Source organism: Oncorhynchus nerka, linkage group LG20 (genome assembly GCF_034236695.1).
Source record: "Oncorhynchus nerka isolate Pitt River linkage group LG20, Oner_Uvic_2.0, whole genome shotgun sequence".
Lineage (NCBI taxonomy): Eukaryota > Metazoa > Chordata > Actinopteri > Salmoniformes > Salmonidae > Oncorhynchus > Oncorhynchus nerka.
The window spans coordinates 20140009-20158887 of record NC_088415.1 but is presented as its reverse complement, the minus strand read 5'-3'; the positions used below and the strand labels follow the sequence as shown (position 1 = coordinate 20158887).

General features: G+C 44.5%; 1 protein-coding gene across 1 annotated transcript in view; it reads right to left on the bottom strand.

Annotated features, from left to right (window-relative positions):
- Positions 1 to 18879, bottom strand: part of dnah12 (dynein, axonemal, heavy chain 12) — a 37735-nt gene that overhangs the window by 9742 nt on the left and 9114 nt on the right. The window contains 24 exon segments of the mRNA XM_065005293.1: positions 147 to 280; positions 404 to 598; positions 790 to 951; positions 1119 to 1261; positions 1264 to 1310; positions 1410 to 1588; positions 1676 to 1978; positions 2156 to 2411; positions 2523 to 2689; positions 5386 to 5524; positions 5664 to 5815; positions 5906 to 6094; positions 6194 to 6313; positions 6463 to 6651; positions 6766 to 6849; positions 6963 to 7103; positions 7292 to 7475; positions 13974 to 14083; positions 14192 to 14311; positions 14932 to 15177; positions 15276 to 15515; positions 15633 to 15785; positions 15883 to 16055; positions 18272 to 18428. Coding sequence (XP_064861365.1) covers positions 147 to 280; positions 404 to 598; positions 790 to 951; positions 1119 to 1261; positions 1264 to 1310; positions 1410 to 1588; positions 1676 to 1978; positions 2156 to 2411; positions 2523 to 2689; positions 5386 to 5524; positions 5664 to 5815; positions 5906 to 6094; positions 6194 to 6313; positions 6463 to 6651; positions 6766 to 6849; positions 6963 to 7103; positions 7292 to 7475; positions 13974 to 14083; positions 14192 to 14311; positions 14932 to 15177; positions 15276 to 15515; positions 15633 to 15785; positions 15883 to 16055; positions 18272 to 18428 — 3983 coding nt within the window.

Genomic DNA, 18879 nt, shown 5'->3' with positions numbered 1-18879 from the left:
AAATCTGTCCTCAATTTTACTCTGTTTTGATAAAGTCATTCAAATGGAATTGCTGTGTTTCTTTTGTCATCAATAACTTCTGTAGCATGAGAAGAGAATATCTGATATCTGTGTTAAATGAGATGGAAAGGAAGAGTTGTATGTACTTGTGAGAGAGCTGGATGGCAGAAGTGTGGAAGGTCTTGCAGATGGGCATGACCTCCTGTCTCTCATGCTCACTCATCTCCAACGACTCCAGGAACTTGTTGGCCACGCGCTCCAGCGCCTCCTCTGGCCAGGGCTGGGAGATGCAGTTCAGAGAGGAGGTGAAGGAAGTTGATAAGCAAAAGATTGTTGCTATTACTTCATGGTTAGTATACAGTGTAAGCCCTCAGATTCAATAGGGTTTGTACTGCCTCTGTACCTGGAACCAGTCGATGGTGCAGCAGTTAATGAGGGAGGGGAACTGGCGTAGTCGGTTGCGGAAGGCCTCTCCTATAGGACTGAAGGCCACTATGATGTGCAAGTTTTCCCTGCAGCGCGACACAAAGTAGGCAAACAGGGCCAGGGGGCTGAACTCCACACTCTTATTGCCAGCCTGGGCGATAGGCCGCACCGCCTGGGGAGAGAGAGGGAGCAGGCAGAGGTTGCAATGATTATTCCTCTCATTCACAACACTCACTGTGAATGCTTCTGCTTAGATGATGTGATGAAAAAAGGGCAGTATCCCCAGCAACTCCAACCTCAACCATAGCCTAACTCTAATAAGCCAAAGCCTATTATCCATCTGACTGGTCTATGAAAACCTACCTCCATGATTTCCGCCTTCTCGTCCGTGGCGAACAGGTTGGGCACCTCTCCTGTGTTCAGGACACTGTCCACATCCTCCAGGAAGGCCTCCTCCTTGATCTGAGAGTCAGTTAGCAGGAATACCGTCTTCTGACCCTTCACCCCTGCACTTTTCAGCAGGAGCTGCAGCACAGGAAAAAGCAAACAATCAGAAAAATGATATGGAACACACACAACAAATATACCAGCCCAAGTCCTCTAGTGACAACTCTTCAACTATCTGTATACTGTTGCCATTCCTGTCCAACCTTTCCTGGAATAATCTCTATGTTAATAGTCTAAAGTCTCACCTTGAGGTCGTCCCTCCACTCGTTCAGGCCGTAGCTCTTGGAGATCTCTGGCTGGAACAGGGTCATCTTGGCCATGGAGGTGGCAAGGCGGGTGATGGATTGGCGCCCGCTGCCCCCCACCCCCACCAGCAGGGCATTGCCCCTGGCTGCTTCAGCACACGGCTGATACGAGACAGGTGCTCCAGCACGTAGCTAAATGCAAATGGGTAAATAGTCAGTTTTCCAGTGAGTGTAGCTAACCTCTCATGCTGTGCTTATAAAAACCCAAACCCTGACGTTAAAGGCCTTTACCGAAAGATGACAAGGTTCATGCGGTTCTTGTGTGTCTGGTTGTACTCATCCAGACAGAGCTCCACCACCTGGCCGAAGCTCTCCATGGAGGGCACCTCAGCGTACAGACGATCATTGTCCTCCAGGTCAGGGTTCATGTAGTCCCCAAACAGCAGGTTACACATGTCCTCCTCACGCGGCTAGTGACAGGGAACACAGGAACCTCATCACCACAACTAAACAACAGTAAACAAACCACCATCAAAAACAACATCTTCTGTACTTACTGCCTTGCTGCTTGGAGCCTTCAGGTGGTCAAACACCTGCTCAAAGTTCTCCTTGAAGTGGTCCCTGACGATGTCGTTCATTAGAAGGTAGAGCCAGGCACGGTCCTGGTCATCCACCAGACGGTCGTAGTAGACGCGGAACACCTCGTGGACAAAGAGGCGGATCATGGTGCGTTTGTTCTCCAGGGACTCCTTCTTGAGGAGAAGGCAACCCTGCACCACGCGGCTAAAATCGCGCAGGTTGAACGTGTAGTGGGACTTGGCTGGCGTGGGGAGCAGGTTGTCCATGGCCTTCTTGTAGACCTTTTGAGAGATGTGGGCGAAGAAGAAAAACAGAAAGTGAAATAACTTGATTTTACATAGTTTAAAAAGAGTCAGAATGAAATCACAACTTTTTACTCTTGTATATGATTAAATCTAGTGGGTTTTATGCTTGTGGAAATAAAATAACTACCAATGTAATCTCTTGAACCTTCTCACCTCCATAGTGGCGGCCACTATCTGGTTGCCCACGGTGAAGTAGTCTGGGGGGAACTCGTTGTTGCGGAGGTAGAAGGCCACCACGTTGGAGAAGATGCGCACCATGGTGTCGTCACTGAAGGCGTTGATGCTGGTGATGTTGAAGTGCCGCAGGAAGCGAGGCGTCACCGCGTTCCTCCCGCCACCAGGAGGCCCCATAGCTGAGATCAGCTGCAGGTCCACCAGGGTTATCTTAGTGGTGTCCTTCAGGTCATACCTGGGAAGACAGTGAAAGTAAACTTTAGAGACATGATAAGTTCCAGGTATGTCACTGATCATTATAGCCTAAAGCAAGATATGATGGCATTGTAATGTAGTAGTCTCTAACCAGTTGCCATGGTCAAAGTATTGGCGTAGGAGTTCCACGGGAGGCTGTGCCCCAAACTGCTCCAGGGCAGGCATGTTCATGTCATCCACAAATATGACACACTTCTTCCCCATGGGGGGGCCAAACACCCCCTTCCTCCTCTTGTCCAGCCTGGACATGATGATGTTCTACAAACAGTGGAAGAATATACTGTATAAACAGTGAGCTCCTAAAGTATTCATAGCACACAATGACCACATCAAGCTTGTGACTCTACAAATTTGTTGGATGCATTTGCTGTTTGTTTTGGTTGTGGTTCAGATCATTTTTTGTCCAGTAGAAATTAATGTTAAATAATGTATTGTGTTATTTTGGAGTCACTTTTACTGTAAATACGAGAAGAATATGTTTGTAAATGCTTCTACATTAATGTGGATGCGACCATGATTACAGATAATCTTGAATAAATTGTGAATAATAATGAGTGATAAAGTTAGATGCACAAATATCATACCCCCTCCAAAATGCTAACTTCCCATTATTGTAATGGTGAGAGGTTAGCATGTCCTGGGGGTATGATATGTGCACCTGTAAAGTTCACATTCAGGATGATCTGTAATCAGGATAGCATCCACATTAATGTAGGGGTAAATACTTAACGTTTACTACTTTTATACACATAATAATTATCCCAATAATTTGGGGTCCCTATACACAAAAAGTGTGGTACTTTCTAAACGGTTCACCTGATATGGATGAAAATACCTTCAAATTAAAGCTGACAGTCTGCACTTTAACCTCATAGTCACTGTGTAAATTCAAATCTAAAGTGCATATACACACACTACCGGTCAAAAGTTTTAGAACACCTAATCAGGGTATTTCTTTATTTTTACTATTTTCTACATTGTAGAGTAATAGTGAAGATATCAAAACTATGAAATAACACATAAGGAATCATTTAGTAACCAAAAAAGTGTTAATCAAATGAAAATATATTTTATAATTGTGATTCTTCAAATAGCCACCCTTTGCCTTGATGACAGCTTTGCACACTCTTGGCATTCTGTCAACCAGCTTCATGAGGTAGTCACCTGGAATGCATTTCAATTAAAGGTGTGCCTTCTTAAAAGGTCATTTGTGGAATTTCTTTCCTTCTTAATGTGTTTGAGCCAATCAGTTGTGTTGTGAAGAGGTAGGGGTGGTATACAGAAGATAGCCCTATTTGGTAAAATACCAAGTCAATATTATGTCAAGAACAGCTCAAATAAGTGAAAAGAAATGGCAGTCTATCATTACTTTAAGACATTAAGGTCAGTCATTGTGGAACATTTCTAGAACTTTTAAAGTGCAGTCGCAAAAACCATCAAGCACTATGATGAAACCGGCTCTCATGAGGACCGCCACAGGAATGGAAGACCCAGAGTTACCTCTGCTGCAGAGGATAAGTTCATTAGAGTTACCAGTGTCAGAAATTGCAGCCCCAAAAAAATGCTTCACAGAGTTCAAGTAACAGACACATCTCAACATCAATTGTTCAGAGGAGATTTTGTGAACCAGGCCTTCATGGTCAAATTGCTGCAAAGAAATCACTACTAAGAAGAGACTTGCTTGGGCCAAAAAATACGAGCAATGGACATAAGACCGGTAGAAATCTGTCCTTTGGCCTGGAGTCCAAATCGGAGATTTTTGATTCCAACCGGCATGTCTTTGAGAGACGCGGTGTGGGTGAACGGATGATCTCTGCATGTGTATATCCCACCGTGAAGCATGGAGGACGATGTGCTATGGTGTGGGGGTGCTTTGCTGGTAACACTGTCTGTGATTTATTTAGAATTCAAGACACACTTAAACAGCATCACCAGCAAAGCACCCCCACACCTCCTCCTCCATGCTTTACGGAGGAAAATACACATGCGGAGATCATCCGTTCATCCACACCATAACACCTCCTCCTCCATGCTTTACGGAGGAAAATACACATGCGGAGATCATCCGTTCATCCACACCGCGTCTCACAATGACACCAAAAATCTCCAATTTGGACTCCAGACCAAAGGACACATTTCCACCGGTCTAAAGAAGGCCAGCATCCCAGAGTCACCTCTTCACTGTTGACGTTGAGACTGGTGTTTTGCGGGTACTATTTAATGAAGCTGCCAGTTGAGGACTCGTGAGGCGTCTGTTTCTCAAACTAGACACTCTAATGTGCTTGTCCTCTTGCTCAGTTGTGCACCGGGGCCTCCCACTCCTCTTTCTATTCTGGTTAGAGCCAGTTTTGCGCTGTTCTGTGAAGGGAGTAGTACACAGCGTTGTATGAGATCTTCAGTTTCTTGGCAATTTCTTGCATGGAATAGCCTTAATTTCTCAGAACAAGAATAGACTGACGAGTTTCAAAAGAAAGTTATTTGTTTCTTGCCATTTTGAGCCTGTAATCGAACCCACAAATGCTGATGTCTACAATGTCTACACTGTATTTCTGATCAATTTGATGTTATTATAATGGACAAAAAAAATTGCTTTTCTGTGAAATTAATTTGACTATCCAGTGATCAGACGTGATCAACATACTGTATGAAAGAGATCATGTTTCATACAGAACTGCCATCTTAATTTGATCACTCTGTTGTCACAGACAATGTTCCTGCATAGCAGGAAATGCAAATGGTAGTTTATTCAATGTTCAAAAAGGCTTTTAAAGTTTGTAATTTCCACTTTAAAAAATGTCAGACTTGATTTGCCCTAACAAAAAATGTATCAAACCCTACAAAAAAAATAAACTCCATCATTGACATAATCATTCACATTGCCTGTTGCTGCAGGATTATTTTCCTGCTGTGAGAAACAGGGTCAAATTAAGCATCTGTAGCTCTTCATTGTTCACCTGGCTCTGGTTAGCGCTGGTGCGTGCTGAGAAGTTGATGAAGAAAGGCAGGTAGCGGTCCTTGTCCAGGTTGTTCATGAGTTTCTCCTTCACGTACACAGACTTCCCTGTCCCAGTGGGCCCCACAAACAGCAACGGCCTTCACAGAGACAGACATATGATCAGTGGCTGTTTTAAAATAGAACGCATCAACTGAATATTATGATGTTTGACCACAATGCAAGTGCGTAAACACAAACGACATCCCCATTAGTCTGGGTGTGTTGGCGCATGCTTACACTCCATAGTCGATGCAGAGGTCCATGAGATAGGTGTATCGGACCGTGTCTATGGTGGGGACGATGATATCCTGCACTTTGGTGTTCTTGTCCCCCAGATTGATGTTCTTGATCGAGTCAGTCCAGTGCACCCAGCGACCTTTCCCTTTAAACTGTGAAAACAAATATATGTATTTTCATAGAAACTGAACAATACTGTTTTACACTGCAGAAGCCTTATTGACCAGTGGAATGTTACAGACCTCATAGTAATAGTCATAGACCAGACCCTTCTCATCGTGGGGACATTCCCATTTGGACACGGAAGCGGGGATGGGGTGGTTGTCTGCCTTCCCTAAGATGATGTCTCTGAGGTACTCATCAAACCTCTTCCTGCTGTCTGTATCACAGCTGCCCCCCACCGACCACACCAGGGAGAAGGCAAAGGCTGCCTGCCACAGAAAGAGAGATGGAGTTGAGCTGAGTATGTTGATTTCTGTCATTTCAATTCAGTATAGACACGCACAGCAGTACTCTGTTAAATATCTTACCATGACCCAAGTCCGTATGTTTTTGTTCCCCGTGTCCTCCTTCAAAGGTTGGGTGAGCAGCATTTCAAAGAGCCGAGTCAGGGAGACCACTGTGTTGCTGTTGCTGGTGGGGACAACCTCCTAGAACATATGAAAGTAATCAGACATGTTATAGAGCTTGTAAACTATATATATATATATATATACACACTGTGGTGCAGGGCAATAGCCGATATACAGGATCAAACTCCAATTGATACTTCTGGACTTAAAGCTTGTGGTCCACCCACCCTGCATTGTTTGCGTAGCATCCTGAGGGAGGGGGGCAGGAGCCAGTGGAAAAGCTCCATGAGCAGGCCTGTGTTGTCTGGAGCCTGCAGGGGCTCTGGCAGGGTGTTGATCCAGGAGGTCACCAGGGGTTCCCAGCCCAGCTGAGAGGGCTCCATGTAGATCATACCACACCTGCTCACTGTCGCCGGCTGGGGAGGGGAGAGATAGATATACAGATTACCGATTCGTGAAAGATACTGTTGTTGGGACAAAAGAAGAAGTCTACCTGTACCTGCAAGTGTGTTGATGGCTTGTTGACTTACAGAGGCCTGAGACAGGTCCATGGCTTCAAAGATTAGACTCATCTGATTGGACATCTGGATGATCTCTCCACTCATCAAGCACAGCTGTGGGAGAGAAGGAAGCATACAGCAAGTAGTTACAGTTGTTTTACGCATCCTCCTGGTATGTCATTAAGTCATTATATTGGATTATATTTGTTGTGGATTTATATTCTTGCCTTCTTGTTGTCGTCGAGCACAGTGTTCATGCTCTCAATCCACAGTGTGTCTATAGGCCCGTCGAACACCACCCACTTACGGTCCGGGGTCTCCGACGACGCAAACTCACGAAACGTGTTGGCCACAATCCCATCTGCCCACTGAGCAACACCAACAGAGACAGGGAGAGAGAAAAGAAAAAACTCAAACACAACGTAAGACACAATCCAAAACAGCAAAACCATTTGTGTAAAGAAATAAAAATAACACTATTAATATTGAAAGATAGTCTGAATATATGATCGTAATGATGTGAGAGGAATGTGAATATTCCAGGGTTAAGCCCCACCTCGTGTGAGACTGGGTCAAACTCTCCAAAAAGCTGTCCCATGGTGATGGCCTTAGGGTTGACCGTACGGTAGAGGACCCTCTCCTCCTCATTGTAACCCCTGTCGTTCATCAGGGTCAGGGTGTCGGCCAGGACGTGGAGGACTTTGGTCTTACCAGCAAATGGCTCTCCTACCAGCATAAATCTGAGATACACACCAGTAGGGGCAATGTAAACAATTATTCAAAACAATATTCCACTTAACATTATCTTCTATAATCATCTATCATTTAACATGTATTTACATTTACATTTTACATTTAAGTCATTTAGCAGACGCTCTTATCCAGAGCGACTTACAAATTGGTGCATTCACCTTATGACCTCCAGTGGAACAGTAGTGCATCTAAATCTTTTCAGGGGGAGGGGGGGTGAGAGGGATTACTTTATCCTATCCTAGGTATTCCTTAAAGAGGTGGGGTTTCAGGTGTCTCCGGAAGGTGGTGATTGACTCCGCTGTCCTGGCGTCGTGAGGGAGTTTGTTCCACCATTGGGGGGCCAGAGCAGCGAACAGTTTTGACTGGGCTGAGCGGGAACTGTACTTCCTCAGTGGTAGGGAGGCGAGCAGGCCAGAGGTGGATGAACGCAGTGCCCTTGTTTGGGTGGAGGGCCTGATCAGAGCCTGGAGGTACTGAGGTGCCGTTCCCCTCACAGCTCCGTAGGCAAGCACCATGGTCTTGTAGCGGATGCGAGCTTCAACTGGAAGCCAGTGGAGGGAGCGGAGGAGCGGGGTGACGTGAGAGAACTTGGGAAGGTTGAACACCAGACGGGCTGCGGCGTTCTGGATGAGTTGTAGGGGTTTAATGGCACAGGCAGGGAGCCCAGCCAACAGCGAGTTGCAGTAATCCAGACGGGAGATGACAAGTGCCTGGATTAGGACCTGCACTATATCTTAAACTCTGCACTGTTGGAAAAGGACCCGTAAGTAAGTATTTCACTGTTAGTCTACACCTGCTGCTTACGAAGCATGCAACAAATAAAATGGGATTTGATATGAACGTGTAGGTACCGGTGAAGCCATGTCAGTTCTTTAAAATGACAGTGAATCAGGAGGATGTCACTACTTGACACCAACAAACACCTGATAAGATCTGGCCCCCTGCCCTTCCTAAATCGTGAATCAGGAGGATGTCACTACTTGACACCAACAAACACCTAAATATCTGTGAATCAGTAGGATGTCACTACTTGACACCAACAAACACCCCATAATATCTGGCCCCCTGCCCTTCCTAAATCGTGAATCAGGAGGATGTCACTTCATTGAGAAGTCATTGTCTCAACGCAGAATTATAATGCTGTGAAAGGATCCAAATGATTTGGGTGGATCCCATCGTCCTTATGAAACAAGCTTTTAGGGCAGGGGGCCAGATCTTATGAGGTGTTTGTTGGTGTCAAGCTTGTTTCATAAGGACGATGGGATCCACCCAAATCATTTGGATCCTTTCACAGCATTATAATTCTGCGTTGAGACAATGACTTCTCAATGACCCAAGCCCAGGTCAGTTAATCCCTACCATTGTGACGCTTGTCCTGACAAAATATCCCGTTTACTACGGGAACGTTATTTTTCCAAAAATGAAAATACTGCCCCCTAGTCACAAAACAAGGTTCATGAAATCAATCATTTGCTAGTAACCGATTACATTTATATTCAGACAATCTCTGAAACTCACTTAGATAATACATTTGATAGTGGTAGCCATTCATGGTTATAAGATCTACAGAAAATACAGAAATGTCAAAGGTAGAAGTGTGGCTGTTTATATTCAGAACCGCATTCCTGTAAAGCTTAGATAGGATCTCATGTTAAAAACTGTTGATGTAATATGGCTACAGTTTCATCTGCCACACCTAAAGCCCATTCTTGTGGGATGCTGCTATAGACCACCAAGTGCTAACAGCCAGTATCTGGATAACGTGTGAAATGCTTGATAATGTATGTGATATCAACAGAGAGGTATATTTTCGGGGGGATTTAAATATCGACTGCCCACTCAAGAGAAAGCTTTAAACTGTAACCAGTGCCTGCAACCTAGTTCATGTTATCAGTCAACCTAGCAGGGTATTTACAAACAGCACAGGAATGAAATCATCAACATGTATTGATCACATCTTTTTAAAATTGTTCCTTTATTTAACTAGGCAAGTCAGTTAAGAACAAATTCTTATTTTCAATGACGGCCTAGGAACAGTGGGGGTTAACTGCCTGTTCAGGGGCAGAACGACAGATTTGTACCTTGTCAGCTCGGGGGTTTGAACTTGCAACCTCCGGTTACTAGTCCAACGCTCTAACCACTAGGCTACCCTGCTGCCCCATCTTTACTAATGCTGCAGAAACTTGCTTTAAAGCAGTATCCAAATCTATAGGACGTAGTGATCACAATATAGTAGCCATATCTAGGAAAACAAAAGTTCCAAAGGCTGGGCCTAATATAGTGTATAAGAGGTCACACAATAAGTTTTGCAGTGATTCCTATGTTGTTGACGTAAATAATATTTTCCGTGGGATGTAATGAGGAGCAACCAGACGCTGCACTTGACACATTTATGAAATTGCTTCTCCCAGTTACTAATAAGTATGCACTCATTAAGAAAATCACTGTAAAAATGGTTAAATCCCTGTGGATTGATGAGGAATTGAAAAATTGTATGGTTGAGAGGGATGAGACAAAAGGAATGGCAAAATGGCATGTGACTATACTGAAAAATGTGACTATACTGAAAAAAAAAGAAGAAACAACACTATGAAACAAAGATAAATGACAAAGTATTATAGCTTTAGAGCACCTTAAATGAATTGAATCATTGAATCAGATGGCTCATTCATCACAAAACCCACTGATATTACAAACTACTTTAATGATTTTTTCATTGGCAAGATGATCAAACGTAGGCATGCCAGCAACAAACCCTGACACTGCGCATCCCGAGTGGCGCAGCGGTCTAAGGCAATGCATCTCAGTGCTAGAGGCATCACTACAGACCCTGGTTCGATTCCAGGCTGTATCACAACCAGCCGTGATTGGGAGTCCCATAAGGCGGCACACAATTGTCCCAGTGACTTGCCTAGTTAAATAAGGTTAAATAAAAAGTATATCTGACCAAATTATGAAAGACAAGCATTATGATGTAGAATTACATAAAGTGAGGGTGGAAGAGCTGAAAAATGACAAGCCACCAGGGTCTGACAATTTAGCAGATGATATTGCCATATCTTCAATTTAAGCCTACTAGAAAGTGTGTGTCTGGAGGGAAGCAAAAGTCATTCCACTATCTAAGAAGAGTAAAGCCCTTAATAAACTTTTGTAAAACATTTTTTTGACCAGAAACAATGCTATTTTACAGTAAACAAATTGAAAACAGAATTTCAGCATGCTTATAAGATGGCAGGGTAGCCTAGTGGTTAGAGCATTGGACTAGTAACCGGAAGGTTGCAAGTTCAAACCCCTGAGCTGACAAGGTACAAATCTGTCGTTCTGACCCTGAACAGGCACTGTTCCTAGGCCGTCATTGAAAATAAGAATTTGTTCTTAACAGAACACAGAGGGTTTCTTTAATGGAAGCCTCTCCAACATAATCCAGGTAGAATCAGGAATTCCCCAGGACAGCTTTCAAGGCCCTTACTTTTAAAAATCTTTACTAACGACATGCCACTGGCGTGAGTAAAGCCAGTGTGTCTATGTATGCGGATGACTCAACACTATACATGTCAGTTACTATAGCAACTGAAATGATTGCAACACAATAAGCTGCAGTTAGTTTCAGAATGGGTGGCAAGGAATAAGTTAGTCCTAAATATTTCAAAAACTAAATGCATTGTATTTGGGACAAATCATTCACTAAACCCTAAACCTCAACAAAATCTTGTAATGAATAATGTGGCAATCGAGCAGGTAAACAGCTTGGCGTAACCCTGGATTGTAAACCGTGATGGACAAAACATATTGTTTTGACAGTAGCTAAGATGGGGAGAAGTCTGTCCATAATAAAGCGCTGCTCTGCCTTCTTAACAACACTATCAACAAGGCAGGTCTTACAGGCCCTAGTTTTGTCGCAGAGAGCTAACATTAATAATATGCATGTTAATCTTTCCTGGCTCAAAGTTGAGGAGATATTGACTTCATCACTACTTGTATTTGTGAGAGGCATTGACATGTTAAATGAACAGAGCTCTCTGTTTGAACTACTGGCACACAGCCCAGACACCCATACATACCCCACAAGACATGTCACCAGAGGTCTCTTCACAGTCTCCAAGTCCAGAACAGACTATGGGAGGTGCACAGTACTACATAGAGCCATGACTACATGGAACTCTATTCCACATCATGTGACTCAAGCAAGCAGTAAAATTTGATTTTAAAAAAGAGATAAAAATACACCTTATGGAATAGCGGGGACTGTGAAACAACACATAGGCAAAGACTCACACACGACTCATTGCGAGCTCACAGAACAGGGCTCCGGGCAGCCGAGTGGAAATGGAGGAAAACTCGCCTCCCTGCGGACCTGGCATCCTTTCACTCCCTCCTCTCTACATTTTCCTCTTCTGTCTCTGCTGCTAAAGCCACTTTCTACCACTCTAAATTCCAAGCATCTGCCTCTAACCCTAGGAAGCTCTTTGCCACCTTCTCCTCCCTCCTGAATCCTCCTCCCCCTCCCCCCCCTCCTCCCTCTCTGCAGATGACTTCGTCAACCATTTTGAAAAGAAGGTCGACGACATCCGATCCTCGTTTGCTAAGTCAAACGACACCGCTGGTTCTGCTCACACTGCCCTACCCTGTGCTCTGACCTCTTTCTCCCTCTCTCTCCAGATGAAATCTTGCGTCTTGTGACGGCCGGCCGCCCAACAACCTGCCCGCTTGACCCTATCCCCTCCTCTCTTCTCCAGACCATTTCCGGAGACCTTCTCCCTTACCTCACCTCGCTCATCAACTCATCCCTGACCGCTGGCTACGTCCCTTCCGTCTTCAAGAGAGCGAGAGTTGCACCCCTTCTGAAAAAACCTACACTCGATCCCTCCGATGTCAACAACTACAGACCAGTATCCCTTCTTTATTTTCTCTCCAAAACTCTTGAACGTGCCGTCCTTGGCCAGCTCTCCCGCTATCTCTCTCAGAATGACCTTCTTGATCCAAATCAGTCAGGTTTCAAGACTAGTCATTCAACTGAGACTGCTCTTCTCTGTATCACGGAGGCGCTCCGCACTGCTAAAGCTAACTCTCTCTCCTCTGCTCTCATCCTTCTAGACCTATTGGCTGCCTTCGATACTGTGAACCATCAGATCCTCCTCTCCACCCTCTCCGAGTTGGGCATCTCCGGCGCGGCCCACGCTTGGATTGCGTCCTACCTGACAGGTCGCTCCTACCAGGTGGCGTGGCGAGAATCTGTCTCCTCACCACGTGCTCTCACTACTGGTGTCCCCCAGGGCTCTGTTCTAGGCCCTCTCCTATTCTCGCTATACACCAAGTCACTTGGCTCTGTCATAACCTCACATGGTCTCTCCTATCATTGCTATGCAGACGACACACAATTAATCTTCTCCTTTCCCCCTTCTGATGACCAGGTGGCGAATCGCATCTCTGCATGTCTGGCAGACATATCAGTGTGGATGACGGATCACCACCTCAAGCTGAACCTCGGCAAGACGGAGCTGCTCTTCCTCCCGGGGAAGGACTGCCCGTTCCATGATCTCGCCATCACGGTTGACAACACCATTGTGTCCTCCTCCCAGAGCGCTAAGAACCTTGGCGTGATCCTGGACAACACCCTGTCGTTCTCAAATAACATCAAGGCGGTGGCCCGTTCCTGTAGGTTCATGCTCTACAACATCCGCAGAGTACGACCCTGCCTCACACAGGAAGCGGCGCAGGTCCTAATCCAGGCACTTGTCATCTCCCGTCTGGATTACTGCAACTCGCTGTTGGCTGGGCTCCCTGCCTGTGCCATTAAACCCTACAACTCATCCAGAACGCCGCAGCCCGTCTGGTGTTCAACCTTCCCAAGTTCTCTCACGTCACCCCGCTCCTCCGCTCTCTCCACTGGCTTCCAGTTGAAGCTCGCATCCGCTACAAGACCATGGTGCTTGCCTACGGAGCTGTGAGGGGAACGGCACCTCAGTACCTCCAGGCTCTGATCAGGCCCTACACCCAAACAAGGGCACTGCGTTCATCCACCTCTGGCCTGCTCGCCTCCCTACCACTGAGGAAGTACAGTTCCCGCTCAGCCCAGTCAAAACTGTTCGCTGCTCTGGCCCCCCAATGGTGGAACAAACTCCCTCACGACGCCAGGACAGCGGAGTCAATCACCACCTTCCGGAGACACCTGAAACCCCACCTCTTTAAGGAATACCTAGGATAGGATAAAGTAATCCTTCTCACCCCCCTTAAAAGATTTAGATGCACTATTGTAACCTACACTCGATCCCCCCGGATGTCATAAGGTGAATGCACCAATTTGTAAGTCGCTCTGGATAAGAGCGTCTGCTAAATGACTTAAATGTAATGTAAATGTAACACATGCTGCCTTGGCAGCAGCTAATGGGATCCATAATAAATACAAATACCTATGAGACGCAACTTAGATTGAGTTTCAGTTCAGAAAGAAAATAAATAAAAGGATGCTGCTTGAAAAAGTGTACCCATGACGGACTATCATCATCTCATAGGTCTGTATGATCTTCTCCTTGAAGACCTCAGCTGGCTGAACGTTGTGGTTCTTACAGCACTCCTCAGCACAAGCCAGAAACAGCTGGGAAACACATGACAGATGGCAGACATTTAAATATGCAATGCACATACAGTATCAACATCTTCTATCAACACAGAGTACATAAAAACAAGCAAGGAAAATTCAAACCTGATAGTCTGCCACAGGGAGAGAGATACCAGGGAACAGGTCACTGGTGATTCCATTGAAAAGGGGGATGTCATGAGAGAGAAACTTGGGCTCATTCACATCCTTGATGGACCTCAGGAGCTGGTAGTGCCGAAAACAGAACATTCAACGTAAGCGACTACCCTTACATAGCCCTTATTTTTTAACTATACCATGTGTATATATATATATATGTATGTTTATGTATGCATATGCATGTTTATATATATGTGGGTATGTGTATGTATGTATATATATAAATATATTTGCCAAAATAATATATGGGGGATTGGAAGTGATGCAGACAATTACATTGATGGAATCTACAATCTATCTGCAATATTAAAGCTGATCTACTCCATTAAAATATATATATATTTAAGCAATAAGGCACGGGAGGGTGTTGTATATGGCCAATATACCACGGCTAAGGGCTGTTCTTAGACACAACGCATTGCGGAGTGCCTGGACACAGCCCTTAGCCGTGGTATATAGGCCATATACCACAAACCCCGAGGTGCCTTATTGCTATTATAAACTGTTTAGCAATGTAATTGCAGTAAAAATAAATGTTTGTCATACCCGTGGTATACAGTCTGATAAACCACAGCTGTCAGCTAATCAGCATTCAGGGCTCCAACCACCCAGTTTATAAATATATATATATATATACCATTAATACATAATAACATATCAATGTAAGCCAACTTTTGTAGACACACCAGTATGTCCTCATTCTCGTCTGGGAACTTGAGTTTGAGGTTCCCTGCGGCCACCAGTACAGCTTTGACGGCCCTCATGCCGTAGTCGTAGTGGAACTGGGAGGAAAGCTGCTCTGAGCAGAGTCTGTAGGTCATCACAATCTTTACTGACAGGGGCTTGGCGTTCAGGAAACCATAGGAGTACAGGGAGATCTCTGCTATCAGGGCGTAGTTAGGCACCATCATGGCCACAGTTCTGAACAACACCTGTTGTGGATGAATAGGGGTGAAGTACTGTTGAATCAACATGGATGTTTTTTAAATCAATCTATTGCATAGGATAAAGAGTGTATCCTCCTCTGTACCTTGAGGTTGTCTGGGAGCTCTGAGCGCCCAGCATAGCCCGGGTTCATGGTGATGGCCACGAAACAGTTGGGGTTGAGTTTGAGCATGGTGCCCTCAAAGTCAAAGTACTCCAGCTTCAACTCAATGGCCCTCTGGATGCACAGGACTTGCTGGGCCACCACAGACAGTACCTCTAGCTCAATGCGGTTAAATTCATCAAAACAGGCCCAGGCACCTGACGACGCAAGGCCTTTGAAGAACTGAAAGGCAGGAAGACAGAGATGAAGGTGCACTATCGCCAGCTATAATAAAGACCACACGTGTAAACAGAGATTGGACATTGATTGACATCCGCTGTTATTCCCAGCTTCAGTTACCTTCCCCATAGCCAGGTAGTCCAGGCCGTCAGAGCAGTTGAAGACCACACACTGCACGGCCAGGGCTTTGGCCAAGTCCTTGGTGGTCTCAGTCTTCCCCGTCCCGGCCGGACCCTCGGGTGCTCCCCCAAGACTCAGGTAGAATGCCCCAATCTAAGACATAAAGTAAAAATATGAAATGTTAGTCTAAAGTTTGGGAGTGACCTGAGTGAGATATCTTTCAGACTACATGTTTCTCGGGGTGGTTTACCAGTGTGCGGTAGCATCTGTCTGTCAGTGGCGTGATGACCAGTCGAGGGGAGTTTCCCAGGTACTCGTAGGCGTACTTGACGTCACAGTTGATGATGCGTACACGCACATTCTCGTTGATCCAGTAGTAGCGCAGTTGAGCCAACCACTGGAAGTCTGTTTCATGGGATACACCTGTCATAGAATAACAGGAAATTAGGGCCGGGACGAAACCAGTATCACAACACTCGTTAGTATCGTGGCAAGGAAACAAAACATATTAGCCGATTTCATTTCATTAGGAAAACAGCCCTAATGTTGGAAACAGCCCTAATGTTGGAAACAGCCCTAATGTTGAAAACAGCCCTAATGTTGGAAACAGCCCTAATGTTGAAAACAGCCCTAATGTTGGAAACAGCCCTAATGTTGGAAACAGCCCTAATGTTGAAAACAGCCCTAATGTTGAAAACAGCCCTAATGTTGGAAACAGCCCTAATGTTGGAAACAGCCCTAATGTTGAAAACAGCCCTAATGTTGAAAACAGCCCTAATGTTGGAAACAGCCCTAATGTTGGAAACAAACATTGTCATCTAGTCACATTTGTTTATTTTCCAAGCTATATCACACAAATGGTTACATACAGCAGGTTTTTGAAGGACCAAAGCGTTTGGTCTGCTTCACAATGCATTTTTTTGCCATGGAAAAAATATTGCGATATTGGTATCCGTCTTCACAGCCCTAAGGAAAATATGACATCATATTTGTTTATTTATTTGTATCCCCATTAGCTTTAGCAGAAGAAGCAGCTACTCTTCCTGGGGTCAACAAAAAACACAAAACATGACAAGTAACAAAACACTGATAGACAGTCACACATTTAAAATACAATGAAACGAACAATACAACAAAAATGTATGTGTTAGAGTGTCTGTGTGTGCCCTCTCACAGACCCCGACGTTTCATGAGTTGTTGTTTAATCAATTTTTTAAAGGTAATTTAGCTGTTTGTTTGAGTAATTGGAGATGGAAGGGAGTTTCATACGATCATGACTCTGTATAAAACTGTGTGTTGCCGTGAATTTGTTTTGGACTTGGGCTTAGCGTTTTGAAATGTTCTATAAATTGCGGGAAGATACTGTATTTCAACAAGTTCAGGCGATTAGAGGCTACACTGATAACTCGAGCTTGGATCCCAAGTTTCTAAACCATTCCAAACGATCTTTGGTATACTGTAGTGTTGTTATAATATTTGAATTGAAGAAGTGTGATCATAATAATTAGGATATTTTAGCGATCTGCAGTAGAAGAAATCCTAAATGCCCCCCCAGCCTTCAGATGCGAACTAAACAGCTCACCTGCACTTGATATGCGTTTTTAGGCTATGGATGAGAAAGTGAATTTGTCATTTCCAATCAATTAGCTCAGTTATATGCTGCTTTGCAATCTATTAACAGCAAGGGTTACATTAAATAGTCGCAATATTTTTTAATGATGCATTTGGCGATGTTCAAGTAATTCACACAAAACGTATAAACAAAAGCATTCACTGTGAAAGTTGATACATGGAGGCCCTTCATACATAGGCTATGCGTAGCACTTTGTTAAATTTATCGAATCACTTATTGTTTTCTTGCTCAAACCACGAGCAACACCTGTCAAACTCAAGACATTTCTCTCAAAACACAGGGATTTCAATTAGCACAGGACTAGTATTATCAGAGGAGTTTGCAAAAAACAGTAGGTTATTCTGGCTGGAATTGTTACTCTCCTGCCATGTAAAAATGACTGACACGGCAGATTCAGATGGGACTAAAATGTTTTGGTGGTTTGTGCTCTTGCACATAATTACATTACCCGACCTCCCCAAGTAAAAGTAAAACTAATCCCGTCCGAATGGGGGATTTGCTGCACCTTATTACCGGACAGTAATCAAGATGGGAAAGACCAGAGCCTGAACAGCTAGTACAGTTGATTTTTGTGACAAAAACGCAGAACAAAATCTTCACAACAACTTCGCTTCCTCAACATGCTCAATGGTCACACCTTTCATGAAACAACCAGTAGAGGTTCAGGTTTTAGAGAATGTTTTGAACCAAATACAATGCTTTTAGTTTTAGATGTATTTAAGACCCGTTTATTAATAATCACCCATTCTGACACTGACTGTAACACCTTATTTAGAACTTCTGTGAGCTCTCTGGCTTTGTGTGCTGACATGTAGAGTGTGGAATCACACGCAAACATAGTCATTCTAGCTTTGTGTAAAAACAATGATAAAAGTAACGGCCTAAGGCAACTGCTCTGAGGGACACCGCACTGTACATATCTGATATCAATTCCATTTCCTTTCTTGGTGTATATAAGAACATCATTGTACCATATAACAATGTACTAAAGCCTACTGAACATTACCTTTGTCTATCAGGTCCATCACCACATCCCTGGCGTGGACATCGATGGTGACCAGAGCCCCTAGCGTGGTGCGAGTCTGCTTGGGCAGCTTGCCTCTCACCAGCTCCACTATGTCCTTCAGCTGGCTCTGTAACTTCTGGTAGTATTTATTCAGACCCTAAAGAGAAATGCATTTCTTAGTGTGTTGACTATCATACAAATCTCCTCAACTAAGTGGCAGTGTTTCCCTAGGATTTTTTTCAGCAGTGAAGGCAAGGGTAGCGGGGGGGTAGGCATTAGGTTGCATTCCATAGACTTCAAGTCACTTCCAGTCATCACTCCTGCAGCAAAGCAACCCCACAACATGATGCTGCCACTCCCGGGCTTCACGGTTGCTTCACGGTTGGGATGTTCTTCGGCTTGCAAGCCTCCCAATTTTTCCTCTAAACATAAGTGGTCATTATGGCCAAACAGTTCTATTTTTGTTTCATCAGACCAGAGGACATTTCTCCAAAAAGTATAATTTTTGTCCCCATGTGCAATTGCAAACCGGCTTTTTTATGGTGGTTTTGGAGCAGTTGCTTCGTCCTTGCTGAGCGGCGTTTCAGGTTATGTCAATATAGGACTTG